The sequence below is a fragment of the Microtus pennsylvanicus genome, chromosome 6 (genome assembly GCF_037038515.1).
Source record: "Microtus pennsylvanicus isolate mMicPen1 chromosome 6, mMicPen1.hap1, whole genome shotgun sequence".
NCBI classification, from domain to species: Eukaryota; Metazoa; Chordata; class Mammalia; order Rodentia; family Cricetidae; genus Microtus; species Microtus pennsylvanicus.
The window spans coordinates 87,521,915-87,538,643 of NC_134584.1; the positions used below are offsets into that span (position 1 = coordinate 87,521,915).

General features: G+C 45.8%; 1 protein-coding gene across 1 annotated transcript in view; it reads left to right on the forward strand.

The window, feature by feature from the left end:
* Window positions 1–6,780: 6,780 nt before the first annotated feature.
* LOC142852925 (carboxylesterase 1D-like) overlaps window positions 6,781–16,729 on the forward strand; it is a 32,413-nt gene continuing 22,464 nt past the window's right edge. The window contains exons 1-4 of the mRNA XM_075977901.1: window positions 6,781–6,889; window positions 10,733–10,937; window positions 12,938–13,082; window positions 15,523–15,656. Of these exons, the coding sequence (XP_075834016.1) occupies window positions 6,838–6,889; window positions 10,733–10,937; window positions 12,938–13,082; window positions 15,523–15,656 (536 nt within the window). The 5' untranslated portion in view covers window positions 6,781–6,837. The remainder of the gene's footprint in view (window positions 6,890–10,732; window positions 10,938–12,937; window positions 13,083–15,522; window positions 15,657–16,729) is intronic.

Genomic DNA, 16,729 nt, shown 5'->3' on the forward strand with positions numbered 1-16,729 from the left:
CTTCCTGGTCCTGATGGTACTGGGCAGGGAATGTTAAATACTTATTAACAGTTGATGGGTTTTCTGTGGTGGCGGGAACAAATGGACCAGAAGATAGCCACTTCCCTCCATTCTTGTAAGAGTTTGAGGGATCACGGGAATTGGTTGAAAAATGAAGGTAGATGTTTCCCCTAAACACAAACTAATATATTAGCTGAAAATGTGCTTAGATGTTGGGCTAGTCCTAGTTTTCTGCTTTTTCTACTTTCAAACAAGCACCGGCCATCCATGGTTACACTGTCCTTTCAAACATTCATACACTTATCTCAGAAAGGGAGAGGAAGAGAAGGAGGAGAAAGAAATTAAGAAGAGGATGGGGAAGGGGAGGAAGTCAGGAGGAAGGGAAGAGGAGAAAGACCTTTTATTGGGTCTAAGGTAGAGGCACAGGGTGGGACTGTCACTCATTCATCCTATTGTGGCACTCAGTGTCACCATATGCACAGTCAGACATAGAGTCTGAGAAAGCTAAACATGAGCCATTCACATGAAACTGACATGAAGAGGATGGAGTGTTGAGTGAGCATGACACCACTGGCCTTGGATGTTTCCATGGTGATGATTTCAGTTTAAGGAGCCCTGTGAGGACAGGGCCCATGAGTATTGGAAGATAGGTGAAAAGTGATGAGCAAGATGACTCACCCCGGCTGAGGGAACTGGCGAGGAAAGGCTGCTGCTACAGCCTTGCTAGGTGCTTCTGTGGCTTGGGAGATGCCCCACTCAGCCTATATATAGGCAACCAAACGAGACAACTGCTGTGGCCCTTCAGAGGAGGATTCTGATAACCTGGGTTGCTGTGTCCTTTCCAGGTGATGGTGTGGATTCATGGAGGTGGACTAGTGTTGGGTGGGGCATCCACCTATGATGGACTGGCCTGTCTACCCATGAAAATGTGGTCGTGGTGGTCCTTCAATACCATCTGGGAAGCTGGGGATTCTTCAGGTAGAGTTTTGAACTTTTTTTTACACACTAGCCCCACAATAGTCTGTTTTCTGATTCTATATCAGAACACCAGATTTTGTGATATTTATAAGAAAAATATTTATTCAGTTTAGGATTTAAGAGGCTAGCAAGCAGGATACATTTCTTTCTTCTGTTTGCGGTCTGGTGAGGTCCCTTATTGAGATCAGCATGGCAGAGGGACAGAAATGGAATCTGCAACAAGCAGAAGAGATTGCATGATGAGACACCAAGCTGGAGGGGGGAGTTGGGAAGTCTTGCTGTTTTCATAACTGGCTCACTAGGGAACTAGCCTTAGCCCAGTGAGCTCAACACCCCCAAGGGCGGTGGACCCAGTGTCTTAATGCCATTTCACAGGACCTCACATTTTACAGGATCTGCTGCTCCATGATCCTTTCACATGTGCACATCCAAACTGTAACATCTTCCAGGTCAAAGATGCCAGGACCCCGCTCCAGTAATGGCTTGCATCTTAGAGGCCTCTGCTAGGCTCCTTCTCAGTGCATCCTGGTCCTTCAGTAATGGACCTCACCTGTCAATGAATTCTCCACTCGCTACACTTGCTTCTGGGCAGATCTGTGCGTTGTTCTCTCTGCTGTCCCAAACTTATGTAACAGTTTCAAAGCCTGTTTAGGTGAGTGGTGACCGTGCTCTCAGGGGTAGATTGAGTCATGCCAAGCTTCTGCTATTCCAGGCAGAGAGAACAGAACAAAACCTCCCTCCTTTTCCTGCAACTGCTGAACAGGTGCTGGCCATTCCACTTCCTGTTTGCTCAACATAAAAGCTGTGGGAACATTTGGGACTCCTCTTTTTTTTATTTTATTTATTTATTTATTTTTATTACACTCAACATCTAATCAACCAACCAGTCCTTTTGACTCCACCTTCCAAACAAACTCTGTCCTCTCTTCATCTAATCCCTGCTCCACTCTAACCAGAGTCTTACAGTTTGGACTGGATTATTCTTATAACCACTGTTCTGCTTTGTTTTAATGAACCTATTACTTTCAAGACATGCATTTTCTGCAGAGTGGCCAGAGCTCTGTGAGAGACACAGGCTGAATCATATCTTGTTTCTGCAGACAGCTCCCACTCACTTTTAACGATAAAGAACTTACCAAGGCTCGCAGCACCTGCTCTGCCTGCGTCTGCTACTAGCAACCCTCACACTTCTGTTCCCAGAGGTCTTTACACCTGCTGCTTCTTTGAACAGGAATAATATTTTATGATATTCATAAACTTCCATGCTCATTTTGTTTAGGTACTTATTCATGCCCCCTTTTTTCCAAGAGGCCTCTCTTGGTCCTGCAATAGGAAAATATCACCTGTAGTCCCTATCCCTGCATCTTTTGTAAGCTGGTTTAGTCTTCAAATCCCTTTCATCACTTGATACTAAAATTTCTTCACTCCTGTTTCCTGTGCTCTGCTGTGTGAACTGAATACACTCAGAAGTTGAAGGGTTTGTCTGTCGTGTTTCCTCACTAACTCTTAGGCTACGCAGTTTCTGGAAGATGAGCAGAGAGTCCCAGATAGAGCGTTTCTAGAGAGACATAAGGTAGTGAAGACATGTGTCGGGAATTCAGGGCTCAGCTTGTTTCACTAAGAGCCCCCGCCTCTACCTCGCTCTGAGAGTTCAGCCAGGATGCATCTACTTTCGCTCTGTTTCCTTGCAGCACAGGAGATGAACACAGCCTGGGGAATTGGGGTCATTTGGACCAGGGGGCTGCACCACACTGGGTCCAGGACAACATTGCCAACTTTGGAGGAGACCCAGGCTCTGTGACAATCTTCGAGAGTCAGCAGGAGGTGAAAGTGTCTCTGTTCTTCTAAGTATCCCTACACCAGGCCTTATCCAGGCATGATAGCACTGCTAAGGTCTCTTGGAGATCAGTCAATATAGCCATGGGAACTTAGCTTTCAGTATCTGGATTTAGGTTGATTCTTTTATTTCTCAGCATTAGACAGTGGAACACTAAAGCCAAACCCTCCTTGGCTCCTGGAGGCACTTTATGCCCCACCATAAAAAGTTCCTGCTGTGTATTATTTCTCTTCTCACTTAATTGGATTCTCTTTCTCTTTCACACTAGGGTAGAATCCAATGTTGGCAAGGAGTGTTGGGAATAAACCGAAGGCGGTAAGGGGAAGGGTGTGCATGTAGCTGAGCAGGTTCACTGTTTGGCTCCAGCCTAGACCTTCACAGAGGGAACTGGAGCACTGGGATCAGTCAGGGGGTCTTCTGAGATGGTCTCATGGCTCTGAAAACCCAATAAGAAGGTCAGCAGTATCTGGGACTGAGGGTCCAGCTGGGAAAGGAGAGGTGTCCGGGAGGAAGGATGGACCGACGTTGCCACAGGGACAGTCAGGACAGAGAATGTAGGTCACAGATACGTTCTGACGGCCTGGGGAGTCTTCTTGGTGTGGAGATGAGGAGCAGAAGGCACCGAGGGAATCTATGGAAACTTCTAAGCGTTACGAGTGGTCTTCAAGCTCCCTGAAATTGGTCAGAGCCTCACCTCATCACCATATTTTCAAATGTGTTGGTTCAGCAGCTGAATGTTTAGAGGGATTTTTCTTCCTTAGAGATAAGGAAAAGTGCAGATAAATCCAAGGAGGACATTGTGACATGTATTTCTGTAGTACCCCCACAATGTTTTTATTAATCTCTGCATGCATCTACCAACTGGCTTCTGTCTACCTGCTATCCAACATCTCTCCTTCCACCCGCTGTGTGTTCTTGTTTCTCTTTTGCTAATTTGTGTCATATAACACTTTTCATCTTTCTAATTTAGTTTAATTCTACTATGATTTTTTATATGTAACAATTATATATTTATAACTTCTTTCTTCTATTGTAACTCTACAGCAAGCCTAATATTGCTTTGAGCTTATACATTCTCCAGTTGGATACTTCTGCACATAGGTCATTTTGGATATGTTAGTACATAGGGTTATTTTGAATACTTCTGTAATTAGGCTCATTTGGAGACTTCTTCACATAGGATAGTTTTGGATACTTCTGCAGGTAGGGCTATTTTGTTCATTAACTGAAATGTTTTGCCTCTAAGAAAAGAGCTAGCATTAGAGAAGTAAGATAAAAACCAGCCATGGCAAGAGAAGAAAGATTAAGTCACAAGGACAGAGAAAATAAGCAAATAAAGATCATGAAAAATCAAGCATTGTTAAATCAGTGAGTAGCCAAAGCTCTGGAAAACAGAAGAGAAAGAGGCAGGCATAACCCATTCAAAATAAGGATCATGAAAAAATCGAGCATTGTTAAATCAGTGAGAAGCCAAAGCTCTGGAAAACAGAAGAGAAAGAAGCAGGCATACCCCACTCAAAAAAACCAGAAGAAAACAATAAACAGCAGAACTAGTGCAGACTGCTAAAAACCAAAGAATGTAAACAGTCTAATTTCTCCAAATAAAAGACACAGATTAGCTGATTAGATTGCTAAAGGTGCACTCACCATTTGTTACTTGCAAGAAACTCACCTCACCATGAAAAACTTCCACAAACAGAGGGGAAAGGACATCCAAACAGAATCTGAAAGAAAGCAAGAGAAGCTATAATCATACCTGATTCAACAGACTTTATAACAAAACTAATCAGAAAAGACATATTGGTAAATACACAAACCCATTCCAAAATACAATGATTGCAAATTCATAAAATGTTAGAGGGCCAACACAATAGCAGTAATATCAGGACTCTAGCACAAACACTATAGGTGATTTCAACACCCTCCTCTTACCAATAGGGAGATCATCAAAATAAAAAAGGCAATAAATATTAGAATTAAATTACCCAGCACATCATACAAACCCCACAGAAATTTACAGAATATTTCATAACAGATGCAAAATCGATAATCATTTCATCATCTTATGGAATGATTTCCAAACAGGTCCCATTTTAGACAATAAAGTCTTAGCAAACCATAAAACATGTACAAACATGAATATGGAAGTTGCAATAACTTCTTTCACTGTGTCAGAGCATAGAGAATGAAACTGTAAAGAAATCAGACAGGTATGAATCATGAAAATGGCACAATATAATTTGTAATGGACAATGATTCATGAAAGAAACAGAGGGAAGAGGGAGCAGATTGCAAAATTCCTTCAGTGAAATGAAAATGGAAACACGGTCGTGCTCTCTCTCCTTCTGCTCCTGATTTGGACCTTGAGATTTCAGTCCTGTGCTCCAATTTGGGTCTCTGTCTCTGTCTCCTTTCATCGCTTGCTGAAGGTTAATATTCAGGAGGATGCCTATATGTTTTTCTTTGGGTTCTCCTTATTTAGCTTCTCTAGGATCAAGCTGGATGGAGGTGGGGGTTCCCTGGACTTCCCACAGGACAGGGAACCCTGATTGCTTTTCGGGCTGGGGGGAGACTTAATTGGGGGAGGGGGAGGGAAATGGGAGGCGGTGGCGGGGAAGGGACAGAAATCTTTAATAAATAAATAAATTAAAAAAAAACAATAAAAAAAAAGAAAAAAAGAAAATGGAAACACGGCTTACGGGACTCAGGACAAGGGAATTCTGTCATGACCGCCTGCATTTTAGAAGGATATGGATATGCATCAATGGATTTCAATGTACAGAATAGTCCCCCACGGATCTATAGAGTATCTATTATTTTATCAGTTCATAAACTTTTTCCAAAATGAATCAGTTGAAATTTTCTTATTTTTAAGGAATTAAAGTTTGGATGCTCACCTTACTAGACCTGGATGGAGGTGGGTGGTCCTTGGACTTCCCACAGGTCAGGTAACCCTGATTGCTCTTTTGACTGATGGGGGAGGGGGAGGGAAATGGGAGGCGGTGGTGGGGAGGAGGCAGAAATCTTTAATAAATAAAAAAAAAGAATAAAAAAAGAAAAAAAGCAAAAAAAAGATTCTTAAAATCAAATGAAAATGGAAACACAAACAACCTAGTGATGTATCTCAAAGACTTAAAAATAAATGGCTAAGTAAATAACACCAAATACACAACGATAAGATGAAAAGGCGTACCCAGACATGAAAGCATGAAGAAGCGATGGACGTTCTTGAAACAGGCTAGAGCCAGCAACGCTAGAGATGCACCAACTACCGCCACCTGCTGCTGTGTGTTCCTATGAAAGGAGAGGCCAAGCAACTTGGCAAATGTTTGAAGAAACCATATATACATGGACTCTTAGAGGCAAGGATTGCTATCAGTGGGGCTTTACTGTAAGAACATTGTGTTCAAAGGCCTTGTTCTGAACGACAGATTTCCTTGACCCTGAAGGTGCCATGTGGTGGGCCAGGTCACTTGGTGCGAATCCTGCAAAGATTCTGAAGGTTGTTGGAGGGTGAGATTCCTTCCAAACTTGAGAGCATGGATTCTAGGAAATGCCAGTCCAGGGAGACTGAGCAATGTGTCCTCACTTCCCAGTTGAGCAGTGTGAGGATGTTCTAACAATTTCCTGCATTGTATAAGGAGCCCAGACCAAAACCTCCCCCTACCTGCAGGCACCTCCCTGCTGCTGCCTCCTAGGAGTCCAAGGTTCACTGAGGCAAGAGCGAGAACATTGAGGGAGAACCACGTACATAAGAAGCTGTTGGGTAGGAGTCCGGCTGTTTGTAATCTGAGTATTGGATACGGACCAGATAAAGGAGGTTAAACTCCTAGTGGGTGTGGCTTGGAGGTCCCAACTGACACCCAGGGAGCTCTTTGGAAGAGGAGAGCTTTTGTGTCATCTTAGGTTACATAACTGGCCTGGTTGATGAAAACTTAAGGAGGCGGGTCCCAGGGTCCACAGGAGAAGCATTGCTAGAGCAGCAGATACCTCACAGACCCGCGGAGTCCTGTCCGTCCACAATGCGGCTCTACCCTCTGGCCTGGCTTTCTCTTGCTGCTTGCACAGCTTGGGGTAAGTTCTTTCAGATTACAAATGCCTGGGTGTACATTCTCAGTCTTTGTTCTGGGCACCAGTGGATGATGACATTTGCAGGGCAAGGACAAAATAGACCTGGTTGTTTGGTGATTTTTTGCTTTCCTGAAGTGGTGCTGTGAAGTCCAAAGAACCTTAGTCTTTCACAGACCTAGGCGAGGACAGCTACTGAATATCCAGTTACAGGCAGCTGGCACAGGAAAGCTGGAGAAAGGTTAGTGTGTTTCCCTGGGGTTCTTAGTCAGTCTGCATGCAGGCCATAGAGAGGCTGAGCAAAATGTTGGAAATATAAATTCAGGAGCCAGACACAAGACTGACTCCCATTCAACAACTCCAAGTCTATACCCAACTCCAAGTCTATGTCCTTGTGGACATAGGCGCTTGTGGGTGCCTAGATGGTGCAGTGTCCAGATGACCCCCCTCTACAGTAGAGATGCCAGGGCCTCCTCTTCACTGAGGACAAAATAGGAGGTTGTTTGTGGTTGTTTCTACATCATTTAGGATGCCCTAGTTCTAGAGATAGGCAAGAGGTTAGGTCAAGAGATATGCAAAAAGATTGAGTAAAAACTTAATGCATTAGCAGAAATTTTGCCTTGGTTACATCAGACTATTGAAATGAAGATTTTGTCCTCAAGCTCTTAAGAGACAGGGACAGATCACAGGGATGGTGTAGAAGAGAAAACAGTGGGTCAGTCAGAACCGGGGCAGTGGCGGGACAAGGGCAAGGACAATCACTATAGTTTCACTTGGAAAGAAGAGAGGAGGAGTTAGCTGGCCTAGAGATGGCGACCTGGAACTCTTCAGGGGAATGGGAATTATATGACTGTCCTCGGGTTTTTGGTGTTTAGATCTTGGAGACCAGGTCAGGTGGGGTGACCAAGGCAAGACACTTAGATAAAGGAGGAAACTGGATTATTATTATTATTATAACTGTATTAGTTAGACCCTGGGGGTCACAGGTCCCTCAGGATATGCAGAGCCTCATGCATCAAAGCAACAGATATAGAAAGTAAAATCCACCATCAGTACTGAGGTGAATGAGGGGACTTGGCATATGCCTGTGTCCCTACATGGAGGAAAGACTGAGGCAACCTGGGAATGCAACTCCCTAATGTTGCAAATGCCCAAGTCTATTTTTGACTCTGGAGTCTAGCCCAGTGCTCGGCCGTCAGAACCCTGAAAGCTCTGTCTAGATTCATATCTTCTTTCTGTCTGTGTAACAGCGCAAGGTTTGAACCAAAAGGCAGGGCAGAGTAAGAACAGACAGAAATTCCAAGTGGAAATTTCCCTCGCTGCTGGCTACCCTGCAAAACAATCCCATTGTCATCTTTAGGTGATGGGAACATGTTGAAATCTTCCCTGCTCCCCTGTTGAGTAGGCAGCTGGCAAGGCTTCTTTGAACTGTGTAAGGAGACAGATGGTGCTGGAGCACACAGCAAGTGTTCAGTAACGCATGTCGTGTATCACATAACTTTTAAATACATAACTACATGATGTTGGTGTCGTTGTTGTGTTTCCACTAGACACGAGGCATTCTACCCTGGCTGATCTGTTTCTAACCACTCCAGGGTAGAAGTCATTGCCAAGCTGACACGGGCCCCAGGCTCTTTCTGTTCAGACTCTACCCTCCTTCACCTCTTTGAACTGCTAGAGATGCTTGGCAGCCTCTCACCCATTCTCCAAGGTCTACTAGAATATCCTAAGGTAGAGGCTGTTTATACATATCTATTCAAAGGAAAACAGATTAAGAATGAAAGAAGAGGGCCTGTCCAATAAGGGTTGTTCTGACAAACTGAAAACCTTGAGGTTAGATGAGAGAAGAATCAGAGTGGCCATGATCAAGTGTGTGTAAGTTCACCAGATGTATAAGAAAAGAGCAGCCTGGCTTGTTCAGGTCCCACAATGGGTAGAAATAGGAGAGGTGAGGAAGCTGCCGAAACTGTCTCTTCTACAAGAAAGGAGACAGTGGGAGAGATGGTTTGATGTCCAGTCCCTCCCCTCTGGAAGAGTGTGCTCAGAACCATAAAAAGAATATTCTAGAAGCTTATTGTCTGCTTTACCACAGAACTATTTCTGCTATTTATTTGTCCTCTAATTAAAACCCCTTTTCCAGTCATTCAGGGCCTTCCCCGGTAGGCACTTTCTCATCCAGGATTATCTTTCCCTCCCTTGGGCCCCTCCTGAGGGCAGGCATAGAAAACCCACCCGTCTCAGGCAGGTGCCATGCTTTTTGTGAGCCATAGCACTTTCTCCTTCCTGTTCTATCAGCCCCACCCCTATCTCCTTCCTGTTCCATCAGCCCCACCCCTTTCTCCTTCCTGTTCCATCAGCCCCACCCCTTTCTCCTTCCTGTTCTATCAGCCCCACCCCTTTCTCCTTCCTGTTCCATCAGCCCCACCCCTTTCTCCTTCCTGTTCCATCAGCCCCACCCCTTTCTCCTTCCTGTTCCATCAGCCCCACCCCTTTCTCCTTCCTGTTCTATCAGCCCCACCCCTTTCTCCTTCCTGTTCCATCAGCCCCACCCCTTTCTCCTTCCTGTTCCATCAGCCCCACCCCTTTCTCCTTCCTGTTCCATCAGCCCCACCCCTTTCTCCTTCCTGTTCTATCAGCCCCACCCCTATCTCCTTCCTGTTCCATCAGCCCCACCCCTTTCTCCTTCCTGTTCCATCAGCCCCACCCCTTTCTCCTTCCTGTTCTATCAGCCCCACCCCTTTCTCCTTCCTGTTCCATCAGCCCCACCCCTTTCTCCTTCCTGTTCCATCAGCCCCACCCCTTTCTCCTTCCTGTTCTATCAGCCCCACCCCCACCACCTTCCCCTTTTCACTCATCCCCATGCTCTAAGTCACAGCTCTCCTGTGACCAATCAGGAGGCCCCACTCCCTCTGCCATCTCAGGACACGACCTCATGCACTCAGCAGTAGGTACAGTGTCTGCTGCCCTCCCACCAGGTGAGCCCTCCTGCGGGCAGGGACCACCATAGTCCATCATCTCAGCAGTAGGTACAGTGTCTGCTGCCCTCCCACCAGGTGAGCCCTCCTGCGGGCAGGGACCACCGTAGTCCATCATCTCAGCAGTAGGTACAGTGTCTGCTGCCCTCCTACCAGGTGAGCCCTCCTGCGGGCAGGGACCACCATAGTCCATCATCTCAGCAGTAGGTACAGTGTCTGCTGCCCTCCCACCAGGTGAGCCCTCCTGCGGGCAGGGACCACCATAGTCCATCATCTCAGCAGTAGGTACAGTGTCTGCTGCCCTCTCACCAGGTGAGCCCTCCTGCGGGCAGGGACCACCGTAGTCCATCATCTCAGCAGTAGGTACAGTGTCTGCTGCCCTCCCACCAGGTGAGCCCTCCTGCGGGCAGGGACCACCGTAGCCCATCATCTCAGCAGTAGGTACAGTGTCTGCTGCCCTCCCACCAGGTGAGCCCTCCTGCGGGCAGGGACCACAGTAGCCCACCATCGCACCCAGTCTGCAGCTCTGCACCAGGATCCCAGTAGGTGGACGTTTCTAGTGGAAGCCAAAGCTCATATTCATGCCCTCTCTGTCCCTCCTTCTGCAGTGACTTCGGCTGGATGATTTTTTTTTAAGACTTGGTTTCTTAGTGTAGCTCTGGCTGTCCTGAAACTCCCTCTCTCTGTAGACCAAGCCGGCCTTGAATTCACAGAGATCTACCTGTCCTGCCTCTCAAGTGCTAGGATTAAAGGCATATTCTGGAAGGATTCAGTTGATTTTATCAATGCCATCAGTCCTAAAGTGACAAACTCACCAGGAATGCAGGTCTGCCTTTTCCTTACTGGTGTGTTCCCATTTTCTCTTGTCCAGCAGGGCACCTGTCCTCATCACCTGTGGTGAACACTGTTCATGGCAAAGTCCTGGGGAAGTACGTCAGTTTAAAAGGATTTGCACAGCCTGTGGCCGTCTTCCTGGGAGTCCCCTTTGCCAAACCTCCTCTTGGCTCCCTGAGGTTTGCTCCACCACAGCCTGCAGAGCCCTGGAGCTTTGTGAAGAACACCACCTCCTACCCTCCTATGTAAGCCGCTGGGGTAGGCTTCTTTCAAAGTAGAGGGGATGAAGTAAGGTACCTTATTCTCCTGTCTAGACCTTTGGTGTTGCTTGAGAGTGGGTGGGCGGGGCTGTATGGGTGAGGAGTGAGGGTGACGGCAAGTTCTCACACCCAAGTCTGCACAGCCACCTCGTCAGAGCTGTGCAGTAGTTAGTGTTCCTCAGTCAACGTAGGACCCAAGTGGAGAAGCCCACGGAGTCCAGACAGCTTCCTAAATATGTCAGTGCAGACAGTATTTGTGCCCTCGGCGAGTTAGTTTTGAGGTTTTCCAAGATTTCACTCCTGGCTGCCTCCTTATCATTGTATTCATTTCTTCTAAAAATATTATTTGCTATTTTTTCCATTCTGATTGCAAATATAAGACATAAATACTGAAAACTGAAGTCAGGGGTGAACAAAGAAATAAATGTAAAGAAAGTTAAATATCATGTACAAGTCAGCTACACAGAATTACTGTTAGCATTTGAGGTTGTATTTCCAGTCTTTTGTTTGTGTTTGTCCTTCTTTATACAGGGATTAAAAAGACAGAAAATTTGGATAACACTTATAACATCGACATTATTCTGCACTATAAATGTAGCAATCAATGTTTAGTGGTTATATTAACTAGATATTAAACTAGACTTTATACCCCTAATATTTTGTTTGGGTTAAGTTCTTTTAATGTTCTTGACAGTTTAACAACACTGTGATATGTTTGCTGTGACCAAATCATTGCACACAATCATAGGAACTGGGAATAAGTTCAAGAAATAACATTTTTAAATCAAAACGTAGGAATTTGATCAGTTTGAATTTGATCTGAATTTGATCCAGAAATATCTAAGCTGCACACACTTTTCCTGTGGAAATAGGAAAACTTCCATTCAGTGGAACTTTCTCCAGGTATTGCCTTGCTCAAAAAATGTATATATTGGATAAGCAGCAAAACATTGTAAAAATAAAATAATGCAATGTTGGTCTTCATTTGTGGGTTCTAAACACTAATGAAGTTGACCCTGTCATCCCCTATTGGATGTTCATTTTCTGTTTCTGTGAATTGTGCTTCTTTCTCCCGCTGGGTGGGGAAATTATTTAGGCTGGAGACGTTTTGTAAGCCACCTTTCCTTTTCCATGTCTATCACGGCACAGCTATGGAGGCATGTGATCTGAGCACCTCCAGTTTCTATTTGACAAACCGGAAGCCAGACACCATCCTGGAAACAGGATAGTGGACACTTGGGGCTGATGAGTCTTGAATGACTTCCTGCTCAAGGCCATGTTTTTCAGGGCCTGGAACTCCACAGACTCAATTATTGCTACCAACTCCACTCTACACTGGACTGTGGGACCCTTGATCAGGGCAGCCCACGATGGTTATTGCCGGGAAAGGAAGATGAAAGACCCTTTAGCAGGCCAGATGGTGAGGTGCTTAGAGACAGCACTCACTTCACCTGGCCATGCAGGCTAAAGCCAGAGGAAGCAATTTAGCCAAGATTGCCCAGTATATCAGCGGTAGAGACAGAACCAGAAGAATGTCTTCCTGTGGTATCCCCCAAAGATAGCTTCCCTGACTTGTAACAGGCTGTCACTGCAGGTCATTTTCCTGTTTTATGAAAGATATTCAAAAAAGAGTATGTTTACCTACATTGTCATCTCACCACCCAGTGAGCAAACCTTGTCCAGACAGTGCAGGGAGCGTCACTGTCTAGGGCGGTCAGCATCTGAGTGTCTCTTTTCATGGTCCACCTCAAAGGCTCCAGGAAGGGAGAGATACAAAGTGCTGCTTCTGCAGTCTTGGGAGAATCTAGCATCTCAGAAGACCCACCAGGAACCCATTAAAGACTCTCTTATCCTTGACGATGACTCCAGTCCCATGTGAATAACTTCAGTTATATGCTCAAAACTCCAAGTACAAGGTCAACTCTGGGGTAATATGTCCAAACTTCAATCTAGTGGAACCTTAGATATTCTCTCTCCCCTCCCAGGTGCTCCCAAGATGCAGTTGGAGGACAGGTGCTCTCAGAACTTTTCACCAACAGAAAGGAGAACATCCCTCTACAGTTTTCTGAAGACTGTCTCTATCTGAATATATACACGCCTGCTGACTTGACAAAGAACAGCCAGCTGCCAGTAAGTGTGGGGACCACTGGACCAGAGAGCTGAGTTCCAGCTTCCAGCTCTTCTAGGCAACCAGAAAGGGATGACGGCAGCTGATAGCAGTGGTTCACAGGCCAGGGCTGATTCCAGAACCAAAGTTTTCTTTTTCACAATGTGACCTCGGATTTTGCCAGTGACATTAGATTTCAGTGGAGATCACGGTTCATTTGGAATGTACATCTTCAATTTCCAAGGTTTCTCACGCAAATAGAAGGAAAAGAATGTTTGTTTTCATTATTAGGTTAGACTCTGATCCCCAGAAAGACTAAGAGATCGTTCTTTAAAAGGGGAAATTGAAAAGGACTCCCAGGGGAAATTCAGCAACCTAAACCTCTCTGTGGTTAGAGAAACTGAGGCTGTGGGAGAGAAGGGAGTGTGTCACCTTTATCCTCAGGCCGTGTGTGATCTGCCCGTCATACCTGTGCTTCTAGACAGGCTCTGGGAGGGAGGGCATATGACACATTTATTTTCAGGCCATGTGTGATCTGCCCGTCATACCTGTGCTTCTAGACAGGCTCTGGGAGGGAGGGCATATGACACATTTATTTTCAGGCCATGTGTGACAAATGTAAAAACTTCAGTTGCCAGGTAATGGCTTTCACTGTCCCATGAGGGAATGAGAAATGAGACCACTGAGCCAATCCCATCAGCCCTTTCTCTCGCATAGGCAGCACCTGTGTCTAGCCTTCATTGGCATGGTCTGATGACCAAGTGGGTCATTTCACATGGAAACACAGTGCCAGAGATGGGATAGGCTGCCAGGCGCAGATCACAGGGTTGGGGGTGGGTGGGCATCTGATGTCTAGAGATGGAAAGGAAGGTGGCCCTTTGGTTGTAAAAGGGCAACAACCAACAAATTTCCCAGAAGCCCTTTGGTGTGGAGCCCTGGCATGGGGGATAATTTGTAGATTTATGTGTTAAAATTAAGTACTACATGTGCTCAGCAGCCATGGGGAGATGAGAATAAACCTTAGTCTCCACATCCCCATCTTCTACAGTGCACTGAGTAGCCCCAAACACGATGGTCGGACATGGGGTTATAGAAAGGAGAAACTCAAGCCCTGTGTTTCAGGACCTTGCCCTCGGGTCTGCAGTGACATCATACCCTCTTCAGTACATCATTGTCCACTGTCCTTTGGCTCAGCCTTCACTCTTAGATGGCATTGACTTAGCCTCTCCTGAGGTGGCAGGGATGCCCAGGGGAGGAGACAGGCTTGAGGGCACCATGACAGAAGATATCCTGAGAGATCCTCCAGCTGTGGACATGGGTTTTAGAGCCACATGATCTGTGCTTCTCAGAGGATGAGAGAGCAGAGCTGTTTCTAACCTCAGACTGTTTCCTCACGTGGGAACTGTCCTGTGAGAGCTCAAAGACTCGAAAGCTGCATCTCCTAAGTGCTCACAGCCGTGCTGACACACTAGGCAGCCCTGCAGGACAGTCTGGGTCCTGGCTCACCGTGAGCTCACTGCACTGCAGCCATGAGCAGGGGCTGGGCAACTCGGCATCCAGGGGTTGGGGCCAGGTGGAAGCTTTGCCTCTACCTCTGTTTTCTGTGATCTCTCGGCAAAGAGGAACACTTCTTAGCTGTCACATAGGAAAATCCTTTCCCTGCCATGTGACTAGGTTATTTCTAGTGCATAGAACAATTCTGGATCTGTGTGCTAATTTTGGTTTTCATTACTATTATCTGGATATTATTTTCATGCTCTCATTTCTTCCCTTACTGATGTATTCTTTAAATAAAAAAATATAAATTATACCTCCTCTTAATCTCAAGTCTAGTAGAGGGGCTGGTATATAGTCGGCACATAGATAATGCTAAAGAAGACTTTCTGAAGAAAGCAAGTATGATATGGGATTGGCAGGGTAGGGGGACTTGGGTGTGCATAAAGAGGCACATTAGGAAGGAGCGCCATCAGGATATATGTGTCTCACCAGAAAAATCACTTACCTGTGGGAAAGTCTAGTAGAGCACCGAGGAATTACCTGGGATGAGATGGAGCAGAAATACAAAAGCTGACACTTTCATCTTCACTGAGGCATAGAGCGATAAGACCTCACTGGGGGTGAGGGAATCATATTTACCTTTGAGCTGTTCCCATAATGATGCTCTCAGTTGGAGAATCTTGTGAGCATTTGAGAAATGAGAAATACAGGGAGTACTGAGTTGCATTACATTCTGGGCAGGAACGAAGAGAGTTTGAAATAGAGAGATACATGTTATAGCCTTGCTGGGGCATTGCTGTTGTTCGCATGACAGCCACAGTGAGCAAAACAGAGGTTGATGACCAAACCAAACGACATTCACTGTGTTCCCAAGTCTGCTACCTATGACCCGACTCCCCAGCAGCACTGAAAGCGGCTCTCTGCACTGAAGCTATGGATTGCAAACGTGGTTATGCTCTTGTCCAGGTGATGGTGTGGATCCACGGAGGCGCACTGGTAGTGGGTGGAGCATCCACCTATGATGGACTGGCCCTCTCTGCCCATGAAAATGTGGTGGTGGTTTTCATTCAGTACCGCCTTGGCATTTGGGGATTCTTCAGGTAAGATACTGTACTTTCTAGTCTATACATTAGCCATTACATTGACTAGGTCCTGTTACTAACACAAAATACTCAAAGCGAGTTAATTACAGAGAAGTTTTATTTAACACAAGCGTTGAGGGGCTGAAAGTGGAAGATTGGCTAGCTTCATCAACCAACCTACTGTTGATGGCCCTTAGATGAAAAATAAAACATTGTAGAAGAACAGAATGTTCATGAAAAGACCACATGGTGAGGTGGAAAGCCAGGGGTAGGGGAGATCTGGTTATTTCAAAAAAAAATTAAAGATGTGTTCATTTTTATTTCACGCATATGCGTGTTTTGCCTACATGTATGCTTGTAAACCAAGTAAGCTATGCCTACAGAGGCCAGAAGAGGGCTTCAGATACCTGGAACTGGAGTTATGGTTGATTATGAGATGCCACTGTGTGCTGGGAATTGACACTGGATACTTGACAGAAGTAGCAATTGCTGTTATGCACTGAGCCATTGCTCCAGGCCAGATCTTGCTATTTTTATCACAAAGTTCCTTTGATGAACTAGGTCCCATGAGTTCTCTACAGATCCCTCTTAAAGTTGTGCCCTATGTGACATAATCACCTTGTCTTTGATCTTATCAATCACGTGTTCTTTCACAGATAAATAATTCCATATTACAGTAGAGACCAGAATCCTAGCAGTGAACCTACTGGCGAACAGCTCTTCTCCATGCCACAGCAACCACTGTGACCTCTGCTGCCACTTTAATCAAAGCTCTGGATCTGTGCAGTGACTGCAACCTCTGCTGCTACTCTAATCAAACTCTAGGTCTGTGCAGCCACTGTGACCTCTGCTGCAACTCTAATCAAAGCTCTGAGTCTGTGCAGTGACTACAACCCTCTGCTGCAACTCTAATCAAAGCTCTGAGTCTGTGCAGTGACTACAACCCTCTGCTGCAACTCTAATCAAAGCTCTGGGTCTGTGCAGCCACTGCAACCCTCTGTTGCAACTCTAATCAATGCTCTGGGTCTGTGCACTGACTACAACCCTCTGCTGCAACTCTAATCAATGCTCTGGGTCTGTGCACTGACTAC